Below are 21,952 nucleotides of genomic sequence, written 5' to 3'. Positions count from 1 at the left end.
TATAGTGAAAAATCTGACATCTTAATACCGTCAGACCTGGCCGGCTGTTAACAGCAGTTTGCTGGAGAGTACCTTTTTCAATCCGCCTTGGTTCCATAGGATTTGTGGTTGTTGTACAAATGAGACCACCTTAAATTGTTTCGCCATGATTCTGTGCAGGCCTTGACATTTGCTTCCCTTTCTTGACAACTGTTACGATACACATGAACTCATTTTTGTATGGAAATACTTACGTTTTTGTTTGACTTGTCGTTCGGTAAATAACCGAAATCTGCATTCGACATCTACAAAAAGGCCTTAAAATTTTCTGCATATTTTATTTAAATTACGCGACTAGACCTATTTCGAACCACTTTAAAAATGCGTGCCTTTAAACTCGCGTAGCTTGTCATTTGCCCTACTATTGCAGAGTTGCATTAAAAGTCATACTTTTTTTACAACCGTGTTGATGTCAATCGGTTGGCAGTTCCTTTCCTAATAAAATTTTTGTCTGCTAAGACGTGTTTTAATACTTTTTAAGTGTTTTAACAGGTAAAAAATGTTAAAAATAGCTCAATATTATTTGAATTGACCGCAAAAACTTGCCAGAAAAATTTTGTAAACAGAAATTTTTTAAATATGTGTTTTATGCCTAAAAAAAATATACAACACGTGGAGTGTCATTTGCATGAATGTGTGCCGTTCCAAAGAGACCTCACAATATGTGAGGTTATGAACTGTGATCAGCCTAAACAAAGCAAATCAGCTTAAATATAAATTTTTCAATGTTAATGCATATAAATCTAATAAGTGCTTTTGATTTCCCTTTTTAGTGAACCAACCATGTCCACCGCCACCATTCGTACCCGTAAGTTCATGACCAACCGTTTGTTGGCCAGAAAGCAAATGGTTTGCGATGTCATCCACCCCGGTTTGGCTTCTGTCAGCAAAACTGAAATCCGCGAAAAACTCGCCGCCATGTACAAAGTTACCCCAGATGTTTGCTTTGTTTTCGGTTTCCGCACATGCTTTGGTGGTGGTCGCTCCACTGGCTTTGCCTTGATTTACGATACCTTGGACAACGCCAAAAAATTCGAGCCCAAATACCGCTTGGTTCGTCACGGTCTCATGGAAATCAAGAAACAGACCCGCAAACAACGCAAGGAACGTCGCAACAGAATGAAGAAGGTCCGCGGTACTGCCAAGGCCAAGATCGGTCAATCCGCCAAGAAATAGATTGTCCTACTCTAAGATGCAGACAAACAATAAACATCCAATTCCAAGTAGATTTGTTTACATTTACTTTTGGAGAGGTGTTACAAGTAAAGATTCGTTTTTTCTATTTTAAGTAAATAAAGGAGAAGTTCAAATTATTTTGAATGTGAAATTTACGAAAATTTAACTTATGTGTGATGTTTGTATCAAACGTTTTGAATATTGCCGAAATGTTAAAAGTGGAGGAGTTCTATGATATGCAGATTTTAACAATTGGATATTTAGAAAAAAAAAACACTCATCATAAACATAAGACAATTTGAACTGGCACAATCTGTTGGTGTTCATGGGAAAAATATTTGAATTATTAAAAAACTCATTTCTATTAGATGTTCGGAGGCCACCGTACGCAGAGGTTAGCATGTCCGCCTGTGTTCGAATCCTGGCAAGACCATCAGAAAAAATTTAATTTTCAGCGGTGGTTTTCCCCTCCAAATTCTGGCAACATTTGTGAGGTACTAGGTCATGTAAAACTTCTCTCCAAAGAGGTGTCGCACTGCTGCACGCTGTTCGGACTCGGCTATAAAAAGGAAGCCTTTTATCATTGAGCTTAAACTTGAATCGGACTGAACTCATCGATTTGTGAGAAGTTTGCCTCTGTTCCTTATTGAAATGTTCATGGGCAAAGTTTGCAGTTTTGCATTAGATGTTCACTATAGAGCAATTTGATAAACCTAATTTTTTTAAATTGAACCATCATATGTACATATATGTTTACAACTGGAACCCGCAGAAGGTCCAATCCAATTGGGAATATAAAAATATTTAGTTACAGGTGTTGATTCGTATTGGGTAAAAATACGCATAAACGTGGCGAGAATAAATAGGCCATAACATATTTGGTAGGTCTGCGAAATTCATAATCTTTGATATTGAAACGCTTTTGGCACAGAAACTTCCTATTGATATAGCACGTTGGGACTTCCAGATGCCCCATACCGGTTGATGTTTAGTTATGTATTTACTTACTTACCCAAATTGATTTGGAGAGCCCAACTTTTGGCGATTTGACTAAAAGTAATGCCTTTGTCCCTTTATAAACCGATACATCGATTTGACTTCTTAGGAAGCCCTCATTTTGCCCTCTGAGTCAAATTTAATGTGTGATGCATGCCAATTCTAACTATTGCACAGCTCTAACTGCTTATTTCGGTGCAAGATAGTTAAAGATTTTTGCCACGAATTTGGTACCACAAAAGCAGAGGAATGTGTCGATGACGTTACGATTCCGACCATTATAATTTTTTTCACATTTGCCTGCCTTTACAAGTCCTCCGCAGTAAGAAGTTCACTTGCCAATAGAACTTGGGGTTCAGACAAAGAACCTTGAAGACTACATATAGAGCGCCAGTCAAGCTTCATACAGTGTAATAAAGTACAGACTAGCCAATTTGGTGCTCTTCGAACTGCCATTTGTTCGTCTCTTTTTTTCAGCTGAACGTCGAATGGAGAGTCTTAGTGTGAGGCCGGGCGGCACCAGTTCTTGCTAAAATACTGAGTGGAGAGAGTTGCTTAAATTCTGAGTGCCTATGATACTCGATATGACAAGCAATGGCCTTCGTGTTCCCACGGCGATCGGTCTATGGACCGGAACGAGCTTTCTCACCTTTAAAAGCTTGACGAGTATTACTACCTCCACATGCAAAAAAATAAGTACGAGATTTACTACGTCAATAAAGGTTAGGTTAGATTGAAAAGAGGGTGCAGATATTAATCCTCCCCATGCCACTATAGACCTCCAAAAAAAATCTAAGTTAGGAATTCCGTTTTACTTATAAAATCCATAATTGTTTTCCATGGCACTCCCCTAAGTTGGTTCATGTCTGGTATAGTGTCCCCACCTAAGTGCCGGTATCTGTTAGACGCAAAAGCCGGGCAATGACAAAGGAACGTCTTACGTCAATATACAATAAATGCTCTTAATAATGAAAATACGAAATTTCATCAAAATCAAACAAGGGCGTTAATGGGTTAAGATTCCAGTTTCTGGCATTCACGAGACTGAATAAAAAAACATAAATTGAAGTTAGCTCTACAAAGAGTTCTTATGGATTCAAATAATGCGTAGAACATACATATGCATATTTAAGCTTTTAAATGTATTGATGGGCTCAATCCTGAAAAACTTCCAATTCATATAAAAGTCGAGAGCAAAAAATTGGACTCAGCGATGTGGTGGAGGTACCGAAACAATCTGGCTCTCCAAATGGTAGCTTGCCAAGGTTCGCTACACCCACATGCTACTATGTGGCTACAACAACAACTGCACGAAAGTTAAACTACACGACCTACATCATCAACTTGTGAATTCTGCAGGCTATTTACTATCTACCATAACAATTGCATACCTGTTACCAGAATGTCCCCAGCTTCTCTCTGTTCGACAGAACTCGTTCACGGCAACCGACATAGTATCGATTTTGGGCAAAACTGTATATTACGGGGTAGTTCGCAAAAAAATCTAATTTTTGGCCTAACCCCAAATTTTGACCCCAATTTCGTAGATTTTCCAAATAGGGTTCACAATTCTCAATGCCATACTACTTCCCCCCAAAAGGGGTGGGTTTTTGGCCCCTATGGGGGTCCATGGACCGAGCCCCAAAAAAGGGCTTCATATTCGGGTTCCTGGGGTCAAAATTAGGGGATATACAAAAAATTTGATTTTTTGCGCACTACCCCGTAAACACAGTTCAGCCTATTTCTTTTGTATTGGAGGACTGAAATGGTGATAAAATGGAGTATAAGTGCAATGTTTTTAATTTTACCGCCATTGTATTTTTTCTCTTATATATTTTAATGTTTTTAGCTGTTAAGTATATAATAATAAGCATTTAAGATTTTTTTTTGAATTGTTGATTATATTTAGTAGAATTGTAGCTTCTATGAGCTTCCGCCATCATTGTGTTCAAGTGTAAATCGCTGGGCGTCGGGCGTTTTGTGTGACAGCTGATTGTTTTTGTTTTGATATTTGTTGTTTATTGCACGCGGTCAGAAAAAAAGTGAGTAAATTTCTACTATTCTTCTAGGAATGTTAAAAAAGGAAACAAATCCTTTTGCTCAGCTTGGGCTTAGGCCATGGTTGACTAAGCAATTAACAAAATTGGGTAATTATAAATGGGATTCCATATTGGACAGACAAATGTAGAAAATATAACTTTCAGGTTTAAAACAAGCAACTCCCATTCAACAGGCATGTATACCAGCTATACTGGAAGGAAAGGACTGTATAGGAGCCGCGAAAACAGGATCGGGTAAAACATTTGCGTTTGCCTTACCTATTTTGGAGAAATTAAGTGAGGAAGCCACTAGCCACTTTGCCTTAGTTTTAACACCAACACATGAATTGGCGTACCAGGTATCTTGAATGTTCCTCTAGGCAGGATTAAATAACCAAATTATATGTAATGTCAAAATATTATTAGATATCAGAACAATTCCTAGTGGCTGGACAGCCCATGGGTGTGCGTGTATGTGTAGTCTCTGGTGGCACCGATCAGATTGTGGAAGCCCAAAAATTAATGCAACGGCCTCATATTGTGGTGGCCATGCCAGGGCGCCTAGCCGATCATCTTACGGGTTGTGATACTTTCTCCTTTGACAATCTTAAATTTCTGGTTGTTGATGAAGCTGATCGCATGTTAAATGGTGACTTCGATGAAAGTCTTAAAATAATCGAACAATGTATACCAAAGGAAAGACAAAATTTATTCTTCTCCGCTACAATGAAGGATTTCATAAAGGAGTCCAGCATATTTCCCATAGCAAATGATGTAAGCACAATCAGAAATTTGTTTGGGTTTTTTATTATTCGCATGTTTACTTTTTTCAGTGTTTAGAATGGTCCGAAGAATTTCAGGTTGCTACAGTGGAAACATTGGATCAGCGCTACTTACTATGTGCCGATTATGATCGCGATATGGTTTTAGTAGAGGCCTTACGCAAATACCGCGAAGAGGATGAAAATTCCAATGTTATGATCTTCACCAACACCAAAAAGTACTGTCAACTCTTGTCTATGACTTTGAACAAGGTTGGCATAGAGAATGTCTGTTTGCATGGATTCATGCGACAAAAAGAACGTGTGTCCGCCTTGAATCGATTCAAGTCTAGGCATGTTCGCACTTTAATAGCAACTGACGTAGCAGCTCGTGGGCTGGATATTCCAAGTGTTCAGTTGGTTATAAATCATCGATTGCCACGCACTCCAAAGGAATATATACATCGTGTGGGGCGCACTGCTAGGGCTGGTCGAAAAGGTTTGGCCATCTCAATATTTCGTTTTCCAAGGGACTTGGAGTTGCTGGGCGAAATAGAGGAAGCCATTAATACCAAATTGACGGAACATCCCATAGATCGTAAGTGGATTATTGAAATGAATTTTCCTTTATTTAAAACAAAACATAAAATCTATTTCAGAACATATGGTCGAGCGTATTTTTATGCAAGTCAATGTTACTCGCCGTGAATCGGAAATACAATTGGACAATAATGATTTTGATGAAAGAGCCCAAAATTATAGAAGAAAACAATGGATTTTGGATGGTAAAGATCCGGATGAGATGGAGAATATGTAAGTATTAGTTGTAAAGTTTTAGATAGTTTTTTGAAAACATTATTATATTCATCAGCTTATAAAAGTAAAGTTAAGAATTATAAGAAATTCAGGAAAACGGTCAAATGATTCTAACAATAGCACACTTTGACTGATTTATTTGTTTCTTTGCTATACTATTCTTTGAATAGAAAGTATTTAACAATGGTCTAAAGCCGGGCAATATCCTGCAATGGAATCTCAATAAGATTTTATGACCGAAAAAAGGTAGCGCAAACAGACAAACCAAAGGAAAAGCACGTCGCATGTGGTGTAGGTCACTGCCTATACAAAAAAAAAAAAAACAGCACTGGCAGCATAAACCGTTGGGCGATCGCCGTTTAAAGAACAAAAGAGTTTTGCAAATGATGTTTGTGTTTGTTGCTATTGGCATCGTTGGATTTGAATAAGGGAACTAAGATTTGTTTTGTTTTCTATTGCGCTTATGAATCAAGTCGTCTTTAAAAGCCCTATTCAAATTCAGATGCGTGCTTTACAACCTACTCTAGTTGGGATGGTTGTAAAGCACCATAATTCATTTGACATCTTCCGCTGATGATTTTTCTTGGTCGAAAATGAAATCGCGACACGGGAAACCAGTTAAACACTTCTAGCAAAAACACACTTTTGCTGACCTAAAAATTTCTCTTGCATTAAACAATGGTCTAAAGCCGAACACCATCCTGCAATGGAATCTCAAAATATACAAATTAAAAAAATAACTCTTTTTTTATTTCCTTTCTTCCACAGATATCGCAAGAAACAAAAGGACAAAATTCGTGAAATCAAACAAAAACGTAGATCTCGACAAAAAGAACAACAAAATCAAGATGCTCATGCTCTAACAAAAGATGAACGGTTCAAAGGCGTCGATGCTGATCGTTTTAAGAAAAAGAAAAAACCCACTAAAGCCAACACAGATGACACCACCGATGCAAACCAAAAGAAAAAACAAACAGCCGATAAACGTTTTAAAACGGCCTTACCCAATAAAAAATCCAAAGCGTTGTTGTTAGGCCAAAAAACAAAGAAGAAATTATAACAACAAATTGTACAGCAATTCAAATGTTTTCATTCGAAACAAAACAAATGAATATCAGGTCTTATTTTGTTGGTAGGGTACATTTAACTTTATACTTATTAATGTATATATATTATATAAAAATAGTAATAAACATTTAAACTTATGGTAAGTTAATAATATTATCGTTTCTTTTTTTTCAACAACAATCGCTAATCAGTCCAAACTTATGGCTAATAAAGCATCTTCTGGGTGAATTTCTAATAAAGCTTTGGCGCCATCATTGAAGGGGTATGAAATGCTACCGTCAATAACCAAATCTGCAATGAAAAAATGTGAAGGATTTAATATATGTGTAAATTATTTAATTATTCAGTTTAATATATTTAAACAAATTACATTAGTCCTATTTCAAATGAAAATTTAGTCACCCTAAAAATGGTTAATATTTGTTACTTAGTATTTATTTTATTGGGTTGCCCAAAAAGTAATTGCGGATTTTTCATATAGTCGGCGTTGACAAAATTTTTCACAGCTTGTGACTCTGTAATTGGCATTCTTTCTTCTGTCAGTTATCAGCTGTTGATCATACAATCGTCCGCATGTGACACCGTCTGAAGAGATTAAACATTGCCTGAGATTTCCCACCGCCTTGGGTTATTGCCAGTTTCACTCTACGGGGCTTTGGCTTCTTATAAATAATTTATAATCCAACATTTTAGGGCCGGCTGGAGGTTCGTGTTAGGGATTTCCTTAAAAAGCCTGGCATGACTGACCATATCAAAATAGTTTGAGAGGTCCAGTGCTGTGCTGGTGCCGGGCAGAGTTGGAAGATATGTCTGGGATACTTTCCTTTACTCGGATTCTTTCTATACATATAGACTCAAAAATTTAAAAAAAAACCGCCAGGTCGAACAACAAAGAAGAGCATGTAGCAGCAAATATTTACAATCTGATAAAACTTTTTCGAAACTTTTGGTAAACGATAGAAGTTAGTGTGTTTCGGAACAAACCCATGCGATGCGACGTATGCAAGATTGATTGTTCTTCATAAAATATAATATTGGGTTGCCCAAAAAGTAATTGCGGATTTTTTAAAAGAAAGTAAATGCATTTTTAATAAAACTTAGAATAAACTTTAATCAAATATACTTTTTTACACTTTTTTTCTAAAGCAAGCTAAAAGTAAAAGCTGATAACTGACAGAAGAAAAAATGCAATTACAGAGTCACAAGCTGTGAAAAAATTTGTCAACGCCGACTATATGAAAAATCCGCAATTACTTTTTGGGCAACCCATACCTTAAGTCTTCAAGGCGGTGGATATCTATCCACAAAATGATGATTTGGATGATCTCTGTGATTACAGGCTAAAAGATATTGCTTAGACAGCATGTAGTTATGTCTTCGTAGTTGTAGGATCTTTGTCTCCTGATGGAGGTGGTCCACATGAGAACTGTGGAGACAGCCCGTCGCAGTTTGGAGGGCGATGCCTATGGACGCTTTGTTATCCTTGAACAGTTCAAACTTCACCTGTTCTGGGTGCCGAGCCACAGAGCTATCCCAGCGAATTGTAGAGCTGACGAGCTTGCGTAACCAGAAACTATCTTACATATTCTCCAGTTGAACTGGAATCTGTGGGTATGCCTCTAGCCACATGTAAGCTAAGTCTTCAGGATCCGGACCGAAGAGCAACGAATGATAGATGGCCTCAAAGGGGGAGTTGTGAACATTCCAAAATTATGTGGTTTAATCTAGACTTGAAGAGGTCAACCGCTTTGCTTTCGCTAGCTAGAACAGACGTCTCATGCATAGTGCCCGTCATAACAGGAAAACATGGTAACGACTTTTGCCGAAGCTGTGAGAACGTCGAAAAAGAAGAGACTATAGAATTTCTGGCTGTGTGTGTGTCCCGCCCTGGCAGTCAGATGGAGTTCCACTTATGGTTCGCAAGTTCGTTGGGCTTTTTAAAGCGATCTGGATGGTTCAACAGTAGGAACAAAATGGCATCTTCCTTCTCTTGTTCCTGTGGTATCACAATGAACGAAAACGTCTAATTGAGACTGCCACTTAAACCTAACCTAACCTAGGACCAGATTCCTCAGGACGCACCCCAACTAAGTTGCTGAGTTTCTAAATCTGAATATTTAACAGAACCCAGCAGACGAATGGATGAATCACAACCATCGATGCCGTTTTTGGTAGGTTCCTACCAAAATTGGCAGGTTTTTATTCTCTTGGTAGGTTGGTAATCTGACCCCAATATTTGGTAGGTTTTATCAACATAAAGTTAATTACTAAGAAAATGCCGCGGATAACTCAAAATTATTTCAACTCGAGTCGTTTCTGTGTTTTTTCAAAAAAGTTTCAAATTTCAGGAAAAACGCGTAAGTTCTGATATTGACTGCAACTGGTACGGGTGTTAAGGGATCTCTTCGAAATTTTTTAAGTTCTGGGCAAGAAATGCTATTTTTGTGCTTTAAAAAGGGGCTTTATGGCTGCTGCATACAAAATTGGTCAGATCTGGTCCAGATGTTGAGGAGTCCATCGGATTCACTGCAGCGGTGAAAATTGGTAGTAAAACGCATTTCTGGGCAGCAGCCCATTTCGCTTTATCCAAATTTAGCACAGTTGCTCCCAAGGCGGATTCTAAAAATGTGATCTCACGACGTAAACAGCTGAAAACAGTCAGTTTCAGTCATTTACAGCAAACCACTCAATTTTTTTGCGCGTTCTCTTTCACTCATATAACGGGCACACGTACACACACACACGTGTGCCGTGTGTTGTGTTGAGGACAATGTCGGTTCAGTAAATCAGCTTGATGACAAAATCTCGGATTAGACCATATGATTTTCGATTGTTATACAAATGAGATCACTCTTTAGATCCGCTCTAGGTTGTTCATTGAAATCGGGGAAAATATACCTTAGACTTTTATGAACTCAAGATTTCTTATCGGGAGATCGATGTAAAGAGAGCTATATCAAAATAAAGGCCATCTTTGAACTCTAGGCTGTAGTGTGATTTCAACAAACAAACGGACAAACAAGTCGAGATCGAAAGGCAATATGACCAACTCTTCGGCAGTGGGTATAAAAACATACCGCATTTTTGGCTTATAGAACATTTGGTAGGTTTTTGTCGGATTTAGTAGGATTTTTCTTAAATTATAGTAGGAAATTATATTTCTTGAGAGAAATTTGCCCCTTTTCCTTAGTGATATGTTCATGGGCAAAATTTGCATTTGTAATAAATTTTTGAGTGGCAACACTGATCACAACACACTGCTACAACAACAAATACGTGGGTTTTTTTAGTTGCTTTTCGAAAGCGATAAGGTTATTTCGCGTACCAAATTTCATCCCATTTTTATTTCTGTGGGATAAGTGAATAAACACTTCATGTTTTAGCTTTGGTTTCGAATCCTTTTGAAATTATCAAAAAAGTAGCGGTTGTTTTCCCTCCTAAAGTGCATAAATGTGGACATTTATAGGGTACTTGCCGATAACGGGCTCGCTCCGCTGCGCCTTCTTTAACTCTCTAATATCTTTTTAGGGTGGGGACACTTCTCCCTGAATGCGGATATCAAATTCGTGTCATTGTAGCCTATGACGCTGAACGCGTTCGTATCCTGGCGAGAACATCGGACAAAGCGGTGTCTATGAGTCGTACTTTTGGGGTAAGGGGGTAAATACCCAATAAATACCTTTTTGGGTATTTGTAATTTTGTAGATATCTTGGGTATAAAAACATTTTGCAAAGTATTTTTGATGATTTCGTATTCTTTGTATATAAACCTGATCTTCTGATCTTACAAAATCGGATTTTAGTTTTATATAGACTCTATATAGACCGATCTCTAAAAGAATTTCGGGTAATCACCCATCGCCCATCTCTACAGATTTTATGTAATTCCTTAACATTGACCTACAATCGTTCATACGGAGTGTGGGTGGGAAAATTTGTATTTTGTAAGCAAATTCTATGGCTACTTACTTGCATCAATGCAACGAGATTTCACAAATAAATTCTTAACAAAACCACGTGATTCAAAATCCTTGGGGCTAGGCCAAACACCAACACAGATCTGTTCTCTAATAGAATAACTTATGCGAGGATCGTCTGCAATTGAAAAAAAAAAAACATTTGTATAGTTAAAAATATTTTAAAAATAAGAAAACAAATTTATTACCTGGAGGGAATAGTAAATTCTGATTGTATATATTAACCAATTCTTCAATGCTTATGCCACGTAGGGCTTTTTTGGCAGTATCCGGTAAAACTTGAAACAAATCTTCCATGTGTTTTCTGCTAATTCGGTTTATGCTGTTTTGGGAAAACCGAGAGAGAGAGAGAGAGAACAACGAATGTATATTAGGCTACATTTTGTTATAACAAAAATTCATTTAAAAATATTTAAAATAAATAGAAAATTTCTAAAACTTTGCTGACTGACATTTGAAACCAACTAACTTTCCATTTGGCAACCAATTAGTCTAAGATACAAAATAACTTAAGTTGCAAATATGTGGCTTCAAATAACAAGTGCATTAAGTCTTCTATGGGCTCAAGAAGTCAAATTGAAGCCAATGTGTTTAGGAAATCTATACCCAAATATGAAATGATGATATATAAGAAGTACCAGTAATAACATCGCTATCGCGATATTAATGGACGGACGGACAACTTTGATTAGCCACCACCATGGAAATTGAATTTGTGTTTGTTTGTTCCGTATAGGCTCAAAAACGGCTGGACCGATTACCTTGAAATTGTCATAGATTGTGTAGATTGGTCTGGAAGGAAACATAGGCTGTATGATTTTTTGATATCGGAAGGGGGGCTGACCCTCCCCCTTACCCGAAAAGTACTACCCAAAAATAAAAGTGAACTGATCGGGACAATATGGGACTCAAATGAAAGGTATTTAGGAGTAGAGAACGCATTTCATATTAAAAATTGGATCCAATTAACTGGGGGGCCGCCCCAAAACCAAAACCCGCTAAAATAGGTTTTTTGGACGATTATGACAATATGGGATTCAAATAAAAGGTATTCGGGAGTAGATTGCGAACGTGGTCAGGAAGGAGAAATAGCCTTTTAATTTGTTGATTTTGGAAGTGGGCGGACCCATCCCCTTTACCCAAAAACACCACCCAAAATCAAGGTTGGACCGATCGGGACAATATGGGTATCAAATGAAAGGTATTGGAAAATAGAATACGAATATGGTATTAAAATTTGGGTCTAAGTACCCATCGGGCCGCCCCAACCCTAAAATTCCCCCAAACAGATATATTGGGTGCTCATGTCAATATGGGTCTCAAATGAAACATATTCGGCAGTAGATTACGAATCTTGCATACAAAATCAGATCGAAGTATAGGGTGTCACCCTACCCCCCAAAAACCCCTTAAATGGGCATATAACCCATCATGACTATATGGGACTCGGTTTTTTTTTGTTTGATCCGTTGAATCAAAAACGGCTGAAACGATTTTCTTAAAATTTTCACAGACTGTTAAATTTGTCTGGAATAAAACATAGGCTATTTAATTTTTAGATATCGGATGGGGGCGATCCCTGCCCCTTATCCCAACAACGCCATCCAAAACCAAAAGTAGACCGATAGGCACAATATGGGTATCATATTGGAGACTAGAAAACGAATATCGTATTAAAATTTGGGTCCAAGTACCCAGCGGGCCTACCCAACCCAAAAACTCCTCCGAACAGATATATTCGACGTTCATGTCAATATGGGCCTCAAATGAAAAGTATTCGACAGTACATTACAAATATGGCATACAAAATTAGGTCCAAGTAATGGGAGGTCGCGCCAACTTCAAGTACCCCCCCATGGTCATGTTAGCCGACCATGTCTATATGGGACTCAAATGAAAGGTATTTGGGAGTAGATTACGAATATGACATTAAAATTTGTGTTCAAGTCTAGGTGGCGCTTTTCTTTCCAAAAATAAGTCAAATAGGTTGATTGACCCATTATGACAATATAGGACTCAAATGAAAGGTATTTGAGTGTAGAAAACGAATTTGATATCCAATTTTGGAGCCAAGTGGAGGTGCGCTCTAAATCGCCCCCTAAACTGAACTTCATTTCCGATTATGGCAATACGGAGATCAAACCAACGGTATATGGAAGTAAAAAACTAATTTGATATCTATATTTAGGGCAAATAGGTTGATTGACCCATTATGACAATATAGGACTCAAATGAAAGGTATTTGAGTGTAGAAAACGAATTTGATATCCAATTTTGGAGCCAAGTGGAGGTACGCTCTAAATCGCCCCCTAAACTGAACTTCATTTCCGATTATGGCAATACGGAGATCAAACCAACGGTATTTGGAAGTAAAAAACTAATTTGATATCTATATTTAGGGCAAAGTACCAGTGGCCCCCCAGCCCCAAAACAGCCTCCAAAGATTTCATATTTACTGACCATGGCAATATGGGGCTCACATTAAATGAATTTGGGAGTGCAGCACGAATTTGATGTCCATATTTGAGTCGAAATATCGGTGTGCCATACCTCCCCTAAAAAGCACTTCTCAATACCCCATTTTTCAAAGCCACCAGATCTCGGAGATTGGTAATGCAATTCGTTCGAAACATGGTTTCTATTGTTGGGGTCGTATGCCTCGGGGGCCGTCCAAAACCCGCCAAATGGGTATATAGACCAATCACGACAATATAGACCTCAAGCGAAAGGTGCTTGAGAGAAAAAAACCGAATTCGATATCCAATTGGGGAACACCCGAAAACACGTCTGTATTATGTAAAAGCTATTTGATGTTTAAATTGATTGACTTTCGAGAAATTGATACTCATTTTCGGGACATAGTCCCTGGGGTCCATCCCACCCTCAAACAGAATTTATTTACCGACCATGCCATTATGGGGCTCATGTAATATGTATTTGAAAGTCGAGCACGAAGCGTATATTTATATTAGAGGCCAAGTGCCTCTCTAAACCGGAAATATTTACCAAAACGATAGAAAGGTATTTGGGAGTGGAGTAAAAATTTACCCAGGAACCGAGAAGGGGCACACTTCTCACACATTAATGAAAGCTTTTCGATTCCAGTTTAAACTCAATGATAAGGGACCTTTTTTATAGCCGAGTCCGAATGGCGTGCTGCAGTGCAACTGCATTCGATATACACATTCAGGGCGAAGTGTACCAACCCTAAAAAGATATTAGAGAGTTAAAGGCGCAGTACACTAGGGTGTACATATAAAAGCTCAGTTATATGTGGTTTACGTCAAAGTCGAATTGGTGGTTAATGTAAGCCAATCAGAGAATTGGCTTACATAGATAGCCTCTATTAAAGTGTGGTTTATCTAGTTGTTGTCGTTCTGCTAATCTCAACTTTTTGGTTCTGTTGAACTATTTCTTGAAGGGAGAACGTATCTTTACGTTCTACTATGCTATTCATAGAGGCTTGAACAAGAAATTGAAGCTCCCATTACAAACACAGATATTCACAGAAGCGAAAATGTTTTGTAAAATGATGTGCTTATTAACCGAAACGTTAAGACGAAATCATGTCAATTTATGTTTTTTCCCTGTTGCTTAAAGAAAGTCCATGGAGATTTTTCCATGTAGCTATTTGAGGACATGTATTTTTTTTTTTCATTTATACTTTACCTGGTATGCCACGAAGTCGATCCGGTTCCTGTGCTAACACACAGGCCAGAACTTTTAGTTTTGTTTACTATATGCTGATGATTGACGACCAATTGTAAATGGGAGACACGCGCCGACAATGACTCGCCTATAAATACTTCGTTTAATGCCAGATATGGCAAAATGCGTTTCATTTTTGCTTTGTATTTTCGCGACATTTCTTTGCTCAAGAATTGAGGTTCAGTCTTCTCTTGTTCCATTTTTGATACACAATGCCGATATAAATCTGTAGATTCTGGTATTTTACCATTGTTTCCCAGGAGGGTGGTGCGAATGCGTGAACGATTCATCCATTGAAAATCACCCTATAAGACAACATTAAATGAATGAGTCCATAATTTTAAGTTAAAATAACAACACAACAACTTACACTTTTGATTTTGGCCACTGCATCTGCGGGATTCTCGGAGTAATGTTTGGGCAACATAAGGCGACCCTCGGATCGCTTTGGGTCGGAATTGAAACCAACAATTGGTGTCTTCTGTTGAGATTGAGCGAAAAGAGGACTAGCACGACCAGCAGCCAGCAGAAATGTACCATCCCCACCAATAGGTACTATCACATCGGCCCAATGCATTATATCCTTGCTTAAAGAGCTTCTAAATTCGACTCTGATTAGATTAAAGGTATTGGTGTGTTTAGCCATACACGTATGTACACGCACAAGGGTATGTAGAATGGATTTGAATTGTACAATAAATGGTTTTTGGTTGGTTGGGTGTGTGTGTATTTGTGTGAAATGAAATGGAAAGACATAGAAATTATTTACACTGTCAACTTCCAAATGACATAACGAGGCTTAAAAAAGAGCCATTTATGAAATATAACGTTGAATAACCCCTCTACAATACTCACCGATTTGCCAATTTAACTTCGCAACCCACATCCTGGAAACTTCTTACAATGGTACGCTCAAAATCCTTGTGAAGATTGTGTAAAAATATTAAGGCGTCAAAGTCGGTGCCACGATCGCGTAATTTCGCTTCAAGTTGCTCAGGATTTAGATGCGGATGCCTTAGTTGTTCGAATTCATAGCGTGACAATTTGGAAACTAATAAAGCCCTTTGGAGCTTAAAATTTTTCGGATCCAGGGGCACAGGACCGGAAACGGCAGATGAAGAAGACTTTCGTTTCACACATAAAAATTCTAGAATAAAAGCATTTCTTTAGTGTAAATTAAGTTCAAGAGCTATGATGCAAAACTAGACAACAAAAATGACGTACTTCAATCTTTGATGCTCTGATTATTCTTTTGAGCTTTAATAAAATTCAAGTTACATGCATTTCTTCTTTGTACTCGTATGAAGTGCAAACATTTGTAATTTTTTTGAATAATCCGATGAATGATTTATTAGGCTGTTTAGAAAAATATTGTAAAGAGTTTAAAATATGAGCCAAGGCGCATTTTAATGTGCCTTGAGATGAGCTACAGTTTTTTTCTTTTTTGAAAACGTCTTAAACAATAACCTTAAGATTGCCCGTGAAGGGAAAGAGGATATGGTACTTTGTATTGCATGGCATGAAATAAATGTAATCAAAACCATCTCCATGATGAGGGATTGCTAATTCCACATGCAAATATGTGGCGACTTTAACACCTAAACCCGACAAGGGATAGCTATGAGCATCAGACATAGTGAAACATTGAGGTTCGGTCTGTGTGGTGTTTATCGCTGTCACAAGAAGCTTAGCTGCGAGCTACAGGCGCATCCATAGGTTGCGGATAGTGGAATTGTCCATCATAAGCGTACATAGAAAAAACAAGTAAAAAGGCGTTAAGTTCAGCCGGGCCGAACATTGGATACCCACCACCTCGGGTATATATGTAAACCACCTTTCGTTATAATCCGGTGGGAGCATAATTTATGCCCCCATAAATGCTTTATCGAAATATGGTCCGATTTCGACCAAATTCGACACGAATATTGAGTGGTCTATTAAGTACAAGTCATTGTTCAATTTTGTAGAGCAAAATATTGGCCTTTTTGGTAGCCATATTCAAATATAGACCGATCTGAACCATATACGAAACGGATGTCAAAATCCTAACATAAGTCACTGTATCAAATTTCGGCGAAATCGGATTATGAATGTTGCTTTTATGGGGCCAAGACTTTAAATCGAGAGGTCGGTCGATATGGCAGCTATATCCAAATCTTAACCGATCTGGGCCAAATTGAAGAAGAATATTGATGGGCCTAACACGAATCACTGTCTCAAATTTCGGCGAAATCGGACAATAAATGCGCTTTTTATGGACCCAAAGCCTAAAATCAAGAGATCGATCTATATGGTAGCTATATCCAAATCTCGACCGATCTGAGCCAAATTAAAGAAAGTTGTCGAAGAACCTAACGCAACTCACTGTCCCAAATTTCGGCGACATCGGACAATAAATGCGCCTTTTATGGGCCCAAAACCTTATATCGAGAGATAGGTCTATATGGCAGCTATATCCAAATCTTCGCCGATCTGGGCCAAATTGCAGAAAGTTATCGAAGAGCGTAACGCAACACACTGTCCCAAATTTCGGCGAAATCGGACAATAAATGCGCCTTTTATGGGCCCAAAACCTTATATCGAAAGATAGGTCTATATGGAAGCTATATCCAAATCTTCGCCGATCTGGGCCAAATTGTAGAAAGTTATCGAAGAGCATAACGCAACTCACTGTCCCAAATTTCGGCGAAATCGGACAATAAATGCGCCTTTTATGAGCCCAAAACCTTATATCGAGAGATCGGTCTATATGGCAGCCATATCCAAATCTGGATCGATCGGGGTCAAATTGCGGAAAAGTATCGAAGAACATAAAGCAACTCACTGTTCCAAATTTCGGACAATAAATGCGCCTTTTATGGGCCCAAAACCTTATATCGAGAGATAGGTCTATATGGTAATTATATTCAAATCTGGACCGATCTGAGCCAAATTAAAGAAGAATGTTGAAGGGCCTAACACAACTCACTGTCCCAAATTTCGGCAAAATCGGACAATGTTCCTTTTTTTGTTTACTTGACGAGTTCTACAAATGTGAAATTAATTCACAGGGTGGGTTTTTAGTCGGTACCGTTGATTACGGAGTTCGACGTAAGGCAGGAGGCGTACTCTTCACATGCGAGAACCATTTTCCGATACTGAACACCAAAAAAAAACTTCACTTTGCAGCAGTGTATTGATATGAGGTCTTTATTCCAGGATATTTCCTTATCATAGATAGCATGGTATAGAATCTCTACAGAAGAAAGACGAAATCCTATGAAGTTTCGATTTTCTGTTTTAAACTTAATCAGTTGTTTGCATTATGTATGTCCAAATTAAGTCAATGTTTTGTTCCACAAATTTGGATTACTAAGCCATCTCATCCCATGGCAGCCAGTCATCGGCAAGGGCTGCTACCTTAGTGTACAACACACTGCTACAACAACACAACCTTATATACCAACAAATACTACTAGCACATTAAAAATGTTGCAAATGTTCTAGCTAAACACAAGTTTTATTTGGTCAACTGCATTATGCGTATGTGAATAAACTCGATTAGATAAAACACATTGTAATTTTTAATGTACTTACAAAAAAATGCGAGCCAAGTGGTACATTTAATTTTAGACTCTACACATAAAAGTGAAATTTATTTTTATTTTTAGATACATAAGCTTGTATAGTAAATAAAGCATTGCAATTTTATATTGTAAAAGTATTCCAATGGTTTGTGGTCACGTTGAGGTTGAGCGTAATGTCAAGGTCTTATGTTAACGCCGAACCATAGGTGGCTTACAGTCTTTTTTTTTGTAAAAAAAAGTGTTGAAACTGATGGGATGTCATATGAGGATAAGGGATGATAGCTTTTTATAAGCAAAAGCCAGGTGTAATTAATGAATTAGTTTATAGTGAAACCTATCCTTGAGCTTCCGGAAAATACGTTTTAATATGCTAAAGCCTTTTGATGATGAAATAATGTTATTGTTGTTATTGTATCCACTTGGGTGTGGTGGTAGCGATCCTCTTGACGAGCTCTTTTTGTGGAGAAAGGTCGGCAAGGTTCGTACATAGACCCGTTGAAACAATGGTTAAATTAGATATAAAAAGAAGATATGGATATAACGCACTTAAGCCAGCAATCGACTAGTTGTGCGCTTTAAGTAATGAAAATAAACCCCCAAAAATCTTTTTCATAAATTTCGTGCTGTCCATAAAATCGAAAATAGTTCTTCATTCAATGCCCCCAAGTTGTTTTAATTCTGTTGTTTAATCACTTGCCGCACATATTCTTTATAAGTGCGCCATACTGACCAGAATGCCATCATAGCGCAGAGGTTAGCGTATCCGCCTGGTTTCGAATCCTGGCGACATTAGTCCTGCCTTCTTGCGATCCAGATCCCTACATAGTATTCTCGTCGTTCTTCCCCCCTTTTCATTGTTTCACAGAGCTATATGTGCGCCCACGACCTTAACTCATACTGCGTCACCTTGAAAGACTTCCCATTCAATGGCAGCTCACTGGTCTTAACATCCATGTCATCTGCCCTTTTGTTCTTCTACTCCGCTATGGTCCGGCACCCAACAATGCAGATCGTGTCATTCTCAGAATAGACGTTATTTACCTTCATGCGTCCCAAGACCGTGACTTTACCTTTTGAATTTTATTGCCCTTATGGCCAACTTACTGTTCGTAAAAATGCCACACTCGACGTCCTTGAAACCGTACCACCTCATGCTTTCAAACTACACCACTGCAAATGCAAATTTTGCCCATGAACATTCCACTAAGGAACAGGGGCAAACTTCTCATATATCAATGAGTGCAGTTCAAGTTTAAGCTCAATGATAAAAGGCCTCCTTTTTATAGCCGATTCCAAATGGTGTGCCGCAGTGCGACACTTCTTTGGAGCGAAGTTTTACATGGCATAGTAACTCACAAATGTTGCCCGCATTAAAAGGGGAAAACCACCGTTGAAATTTTTTTCTGATGGGCTCGCCTGAATTCGAACCCAGGCGTTCAGCGCCATAGGCGTACATGCTAACCTCTGCGCTATATTGGCCTTCTGGACCGTACTGTCAACACCTATGGACCGTCTCTCAAATAGAGACTTCATGCATTTTTCTGAATTTTGTGTTTTTGTTTTTGAAAAACTTAAAAAATTACCCTTTATATTACAAATTTTCTCATGAACAGTCTGTTAAGGAATAGTGCATGCTTCTCTCTTACCAATGAGTGCAACGTCGTAGTGAAGTTTTACATGTCCGGATACCTTACAAATGTCGGCAGTTTCAGGGAGGGGACAACAACCGCCGATGGTCCTCTCCTTACAATTATAAGTTCAAGTACGTACAAGCTAACGGTCAAAGGAGATTTTGCGGGTCATAGACGAAGTGGCAAATAGAATTAGGAGGATTAGATTGGTCAAACAACAAACATGTTTACTTATAACTATTCCACCAAAAATCAACTACTTATTTCATAATAGGCCCTTACCTACTTATGTTATAAAAATCAACACTTATGCAGGTATTATATTTTATTGTTCTCTACACATGATAAAACATTTTTATTAAACAACTTCTCCTAATGACGCTTTCCCCCTAATAAAGCATTTATGAACATTGGTCAAACTTCCCACAGTGACAACCGTTTACAGTGATTCTAATGATAATGGGCGAAAGTTTGCCCATGTGTTGGAATGAATGAAATTGCGATAAGAGGTGAATGGAAACGACAAAAATAAATGTATACTCCTCGTAATGTGACGATGAACCGCACAAGCAATGCGCATTAGGAATTTTGCTATATCTCATCTCCTAACCAACAACGCCTGACGACTGCCATGCCTTTTGATGGTTGTATGAGCGAAAAGAAAATCATAATTCCCTTAGACAAGTATTTTTCTGCTTACCTTTTGCAAAGCCCTGCAGTAGTGCCTTTGTTTTAAACATTTTAGCAAAATTCGCTCGATTCCTTTTAAATTTATTTTGTTTTTTATTCCTACTCCAAGTCAATTCCCTCACATCAGTGATGAGTTGCTACCAGTTTCTTTTTATTATAACATACGGTATGAAAGTGACCTTTGGCCACAGCCGCTGTTGTTGGATGATGGTTTGGTTTAATATAAGCCCAGTGGCCTCTTGTCATCGATGGAAATTTCCTTTGACCACAACAATATACTTGTCTTTTATGTCAGATTAAGTTGTTGTTGCTTATCAAATTCTTGTTATTATTAGAATCCGTTATTAAAAATAATTCCTTCACACACCAGGACCAGACGAGTAATAGGCACAGAAGCAGTACCGGCATGCATTCCGCACACAATTGTTGATAAATCAATTGCAATTATTTGCACAAGATTGTTGCGCTATTTGATAGTTAATAGTTGTTGTTGTTGTCGTTCTTGCGATACCCGCAGATTTCGATTTGCTTTCTTTCTGTTTCCGTTGCACACTGCTTCCACAAATCACTTCCAAAATCAAACTGTTTAGAAACCGCTCGGTCATAACAGCACTTCCAATTTTGTCGCAGATACTTTTATTTCTTATCAGTAAAAAATTATTTCTTTCCCTATTCAAAAATTCGTTTCTGTTTACACTTTCGGTGGCAGAGTACGAAGTCGCGTAAGAGTAGCTCTGCGGTGCGCCGCCGTTGGCTATCAAGCATACAGCGTCGGAATGGTTTTAATTATGCAGCCAAGAATCAAAATTTTGGGAAATTGTGAATATAAGGTATGAAAGTCTTTTCGAGTGGAAACCTTTTTGGTTTAGGAACGATTACTGGTATATGTGTATATCCATGTCGCTGTTGTTGTAGCAGTATTTTGTACACTGAGGCGGCAACCCATGCCAATGACGCAATCCATCCGGTACGTACAACCGGCTGCCATTGAATTGTGTTGTTGTGTTCTATCTTTCGTCTGCTTGATTCTGTTGAGTATCTGAGACAAATGTGGGGGGCTTCTAAAGCCAGATAAGAAATTAATAGTGGCGTTATTTTTTTTTTTACAAAACAAACCAAGAACTTGTTTGCATATTTGTTGTATGTTGTTTTTGTAGCGGTTTGTTGTGTTCTATCTTTCGTCTGCTTGATTCGGTTGAGTGTCAAGACCCATTAACTCTGCGACTAAGATGGGGTGTGTCCGCAGAGATCTGGGTCTGAGTCGAGTGGGTCTGGCTGGGCAGTTAAACAGGTGACGTGTATCGTGTGGTCCTTGGTTACAATCGGGACATACATCTTGCACGTTGGCATCAAGCCTTGCTCTGTAGGAGTTAAGGCGGTTGCATCTGCCAGAACGTAATTGCGCCAGAACTACTCTGGCAATTTTTTCAGGTGCAATGGGAGGCAGTCGTTCTCCAAGGACTACATTCAACTACATTTACCGCA

The 21,952-nt window shown here is 38.3% G+C and overlaps 3 protein-coding genes across 5 annotated transcripts; 2 read left to right on the top strand and 1 right to left on the bottom strand.

Moving 5' to 3' along the window:
- The first annotated feature begins 431 nt into the window (after nt 1–431).
- On the top strand, nt 432–1,381 carry LOC106085387 (small ribosomal subunit protein eS24). The gene is made up of 2 exons (XM_013249608.2): nt 432–531; nt 813–1,381. Exon 2 carries the CDS (start codon nt 823–825, stop codon nt 1,213–1,215), a length of 393 nt encoding a protein of 130 aa, XP_013105062.1. The 5' UTR covers nt 432–531; nt 813–822; the 3' UTR covers nt 1,216–1,381.
- A 2,839-nt stretch (nt 1,382–4,220) lies between these two features.
- On the top strand, nt 4,221–7,223 carry LOC106085394 (probable ATP-dependent RNA helicase Dbp45A). Its single transcript, XM_013249616.2, has 7 exons — nt 4,221–4,358; nt 4,416–4,609; nt 4,677–5,024; nt 5,084–5,609; nt 5,671–5,824; nt 6,596–6,959; nt 7,087–7,223. Exons 1-6 carry the CDS (start codon nt 4,283–4,285, stop codon nt 6,885–6,887), a joined length of 1,590 nt encoding a protein of 529 aa, XP_013105070.2. The 5' UTR covers nt 4,221–4,282; the 3' UTR covers nt 6,888–6,959; nt 7,087–7,223.
- On the bottom strand, nt 6,895–21,074 carry LOC106085395 (NAD kinase 2, mitochondrial). 3 transcript variants are annotated; one of them, XM_013249618.2, is made up of 7 exons: nt 20,478–21,074; nt 15,436–15,727; nt 14,951–15,176; nt 14,542–14,885; nt 11,061–11,194; nt 10,865–10,990; nt 6,895–7,186 (listed from the first exon to the last, which is right to left on the bottom strand). In XM_013249618.2, the coding sequence occupies exons 1-7, from the start codon at nt 20,515–20,517 to the stop codon at nt 7,083–7,085; spliced, it is 1,266 nt and encodes a 421-aa protein (XP_013105072.2). In that variant the 5' UTR covers nt 20,518–21,074; the 3' UTR covers nt 6,895–7,082. The 3 variants fall into 3 exon arrangements, with proteins under 3 accessions (XP_013105072.2, XP_059225379.1, XP_013105071.2); XM_059369396.1 differs by having other exon boundaries at nt 14,951–15,179; nt 20,478–21,073; XM_013249617.2 differs by having other exon boundaries at nt 14,951–15,191; nt 20,478–21,070.
- Nucleotides 21,075–21,952: the final 878 nt, after the last annotated feature.

Source organism: Stomoxys calcitrans, chromosome 5, assembly GCF_963082655.1.
Source record: "Stomoxys calcitrans chromosome 5, idStoCalc2.1, whole genome shotgun sequence".
Classification (NCBI taxonomy): domain Eukaryota; kingdom Metazoa; phylum Arthropoda; class Insecta; order Diptera; family Muscidae; genus Stomoxys; species Stomoxys calcitrans.
The sequence above is the reverse complement of the archived record's forward strand: the minus strand, read 5'-3'. Positions and strand labels throughout refer to the sequence as shown.

Coding starts and splice junctions, on each gene's coding strand:
- LOC106085387 (XM_013249608.2), top strand. CDS start 823: ATGTCCACCGCCACCATTCGTACCCGTAAGTTCATGACCAACCGTTTG.
- LOC106085394 (XM_013249616.2), top strand. CDS start 4,283: ATGTTAAAAAAGGAAACAAATCCTTTTGCTCAGCTTGGGCTTAGGCCA. Junction 5,610..5,670: donor GACGGAACATCCCATAGATC/GTAAGTGGATTA, acceptor AATCTATTTCAG/AACATATGGTCGAGCGTATT. Junction 5,825..6,595: donor CCGGATGAGATGGAGAATAT/GTAAGTATTAGT, acceptor TTTCTTCCACAG/ATATCGCAAGAAACAAAAGG.
- LOC106085395 (XM_013249617.2), bottom strand. CDS start 20,517: ATGTTTAAAACAAAGGCACTACTGCAGGGCTTTGCAAAAG. Junction 14,886..14,950: donor CAGTGGCCAAAATCAAAAGT/GTAAGTTGTTGT, acceptor GTTGTCTTATAG/GGTGATTTTCAATGGATGAA. Junction 7,187..10,864: donor ATCTCGTTGCATTGATGCAA/GTAAGTAGCCAT, acceptor TTTTCATTGCAG/ATTTGGTTATTGACGGTAGC.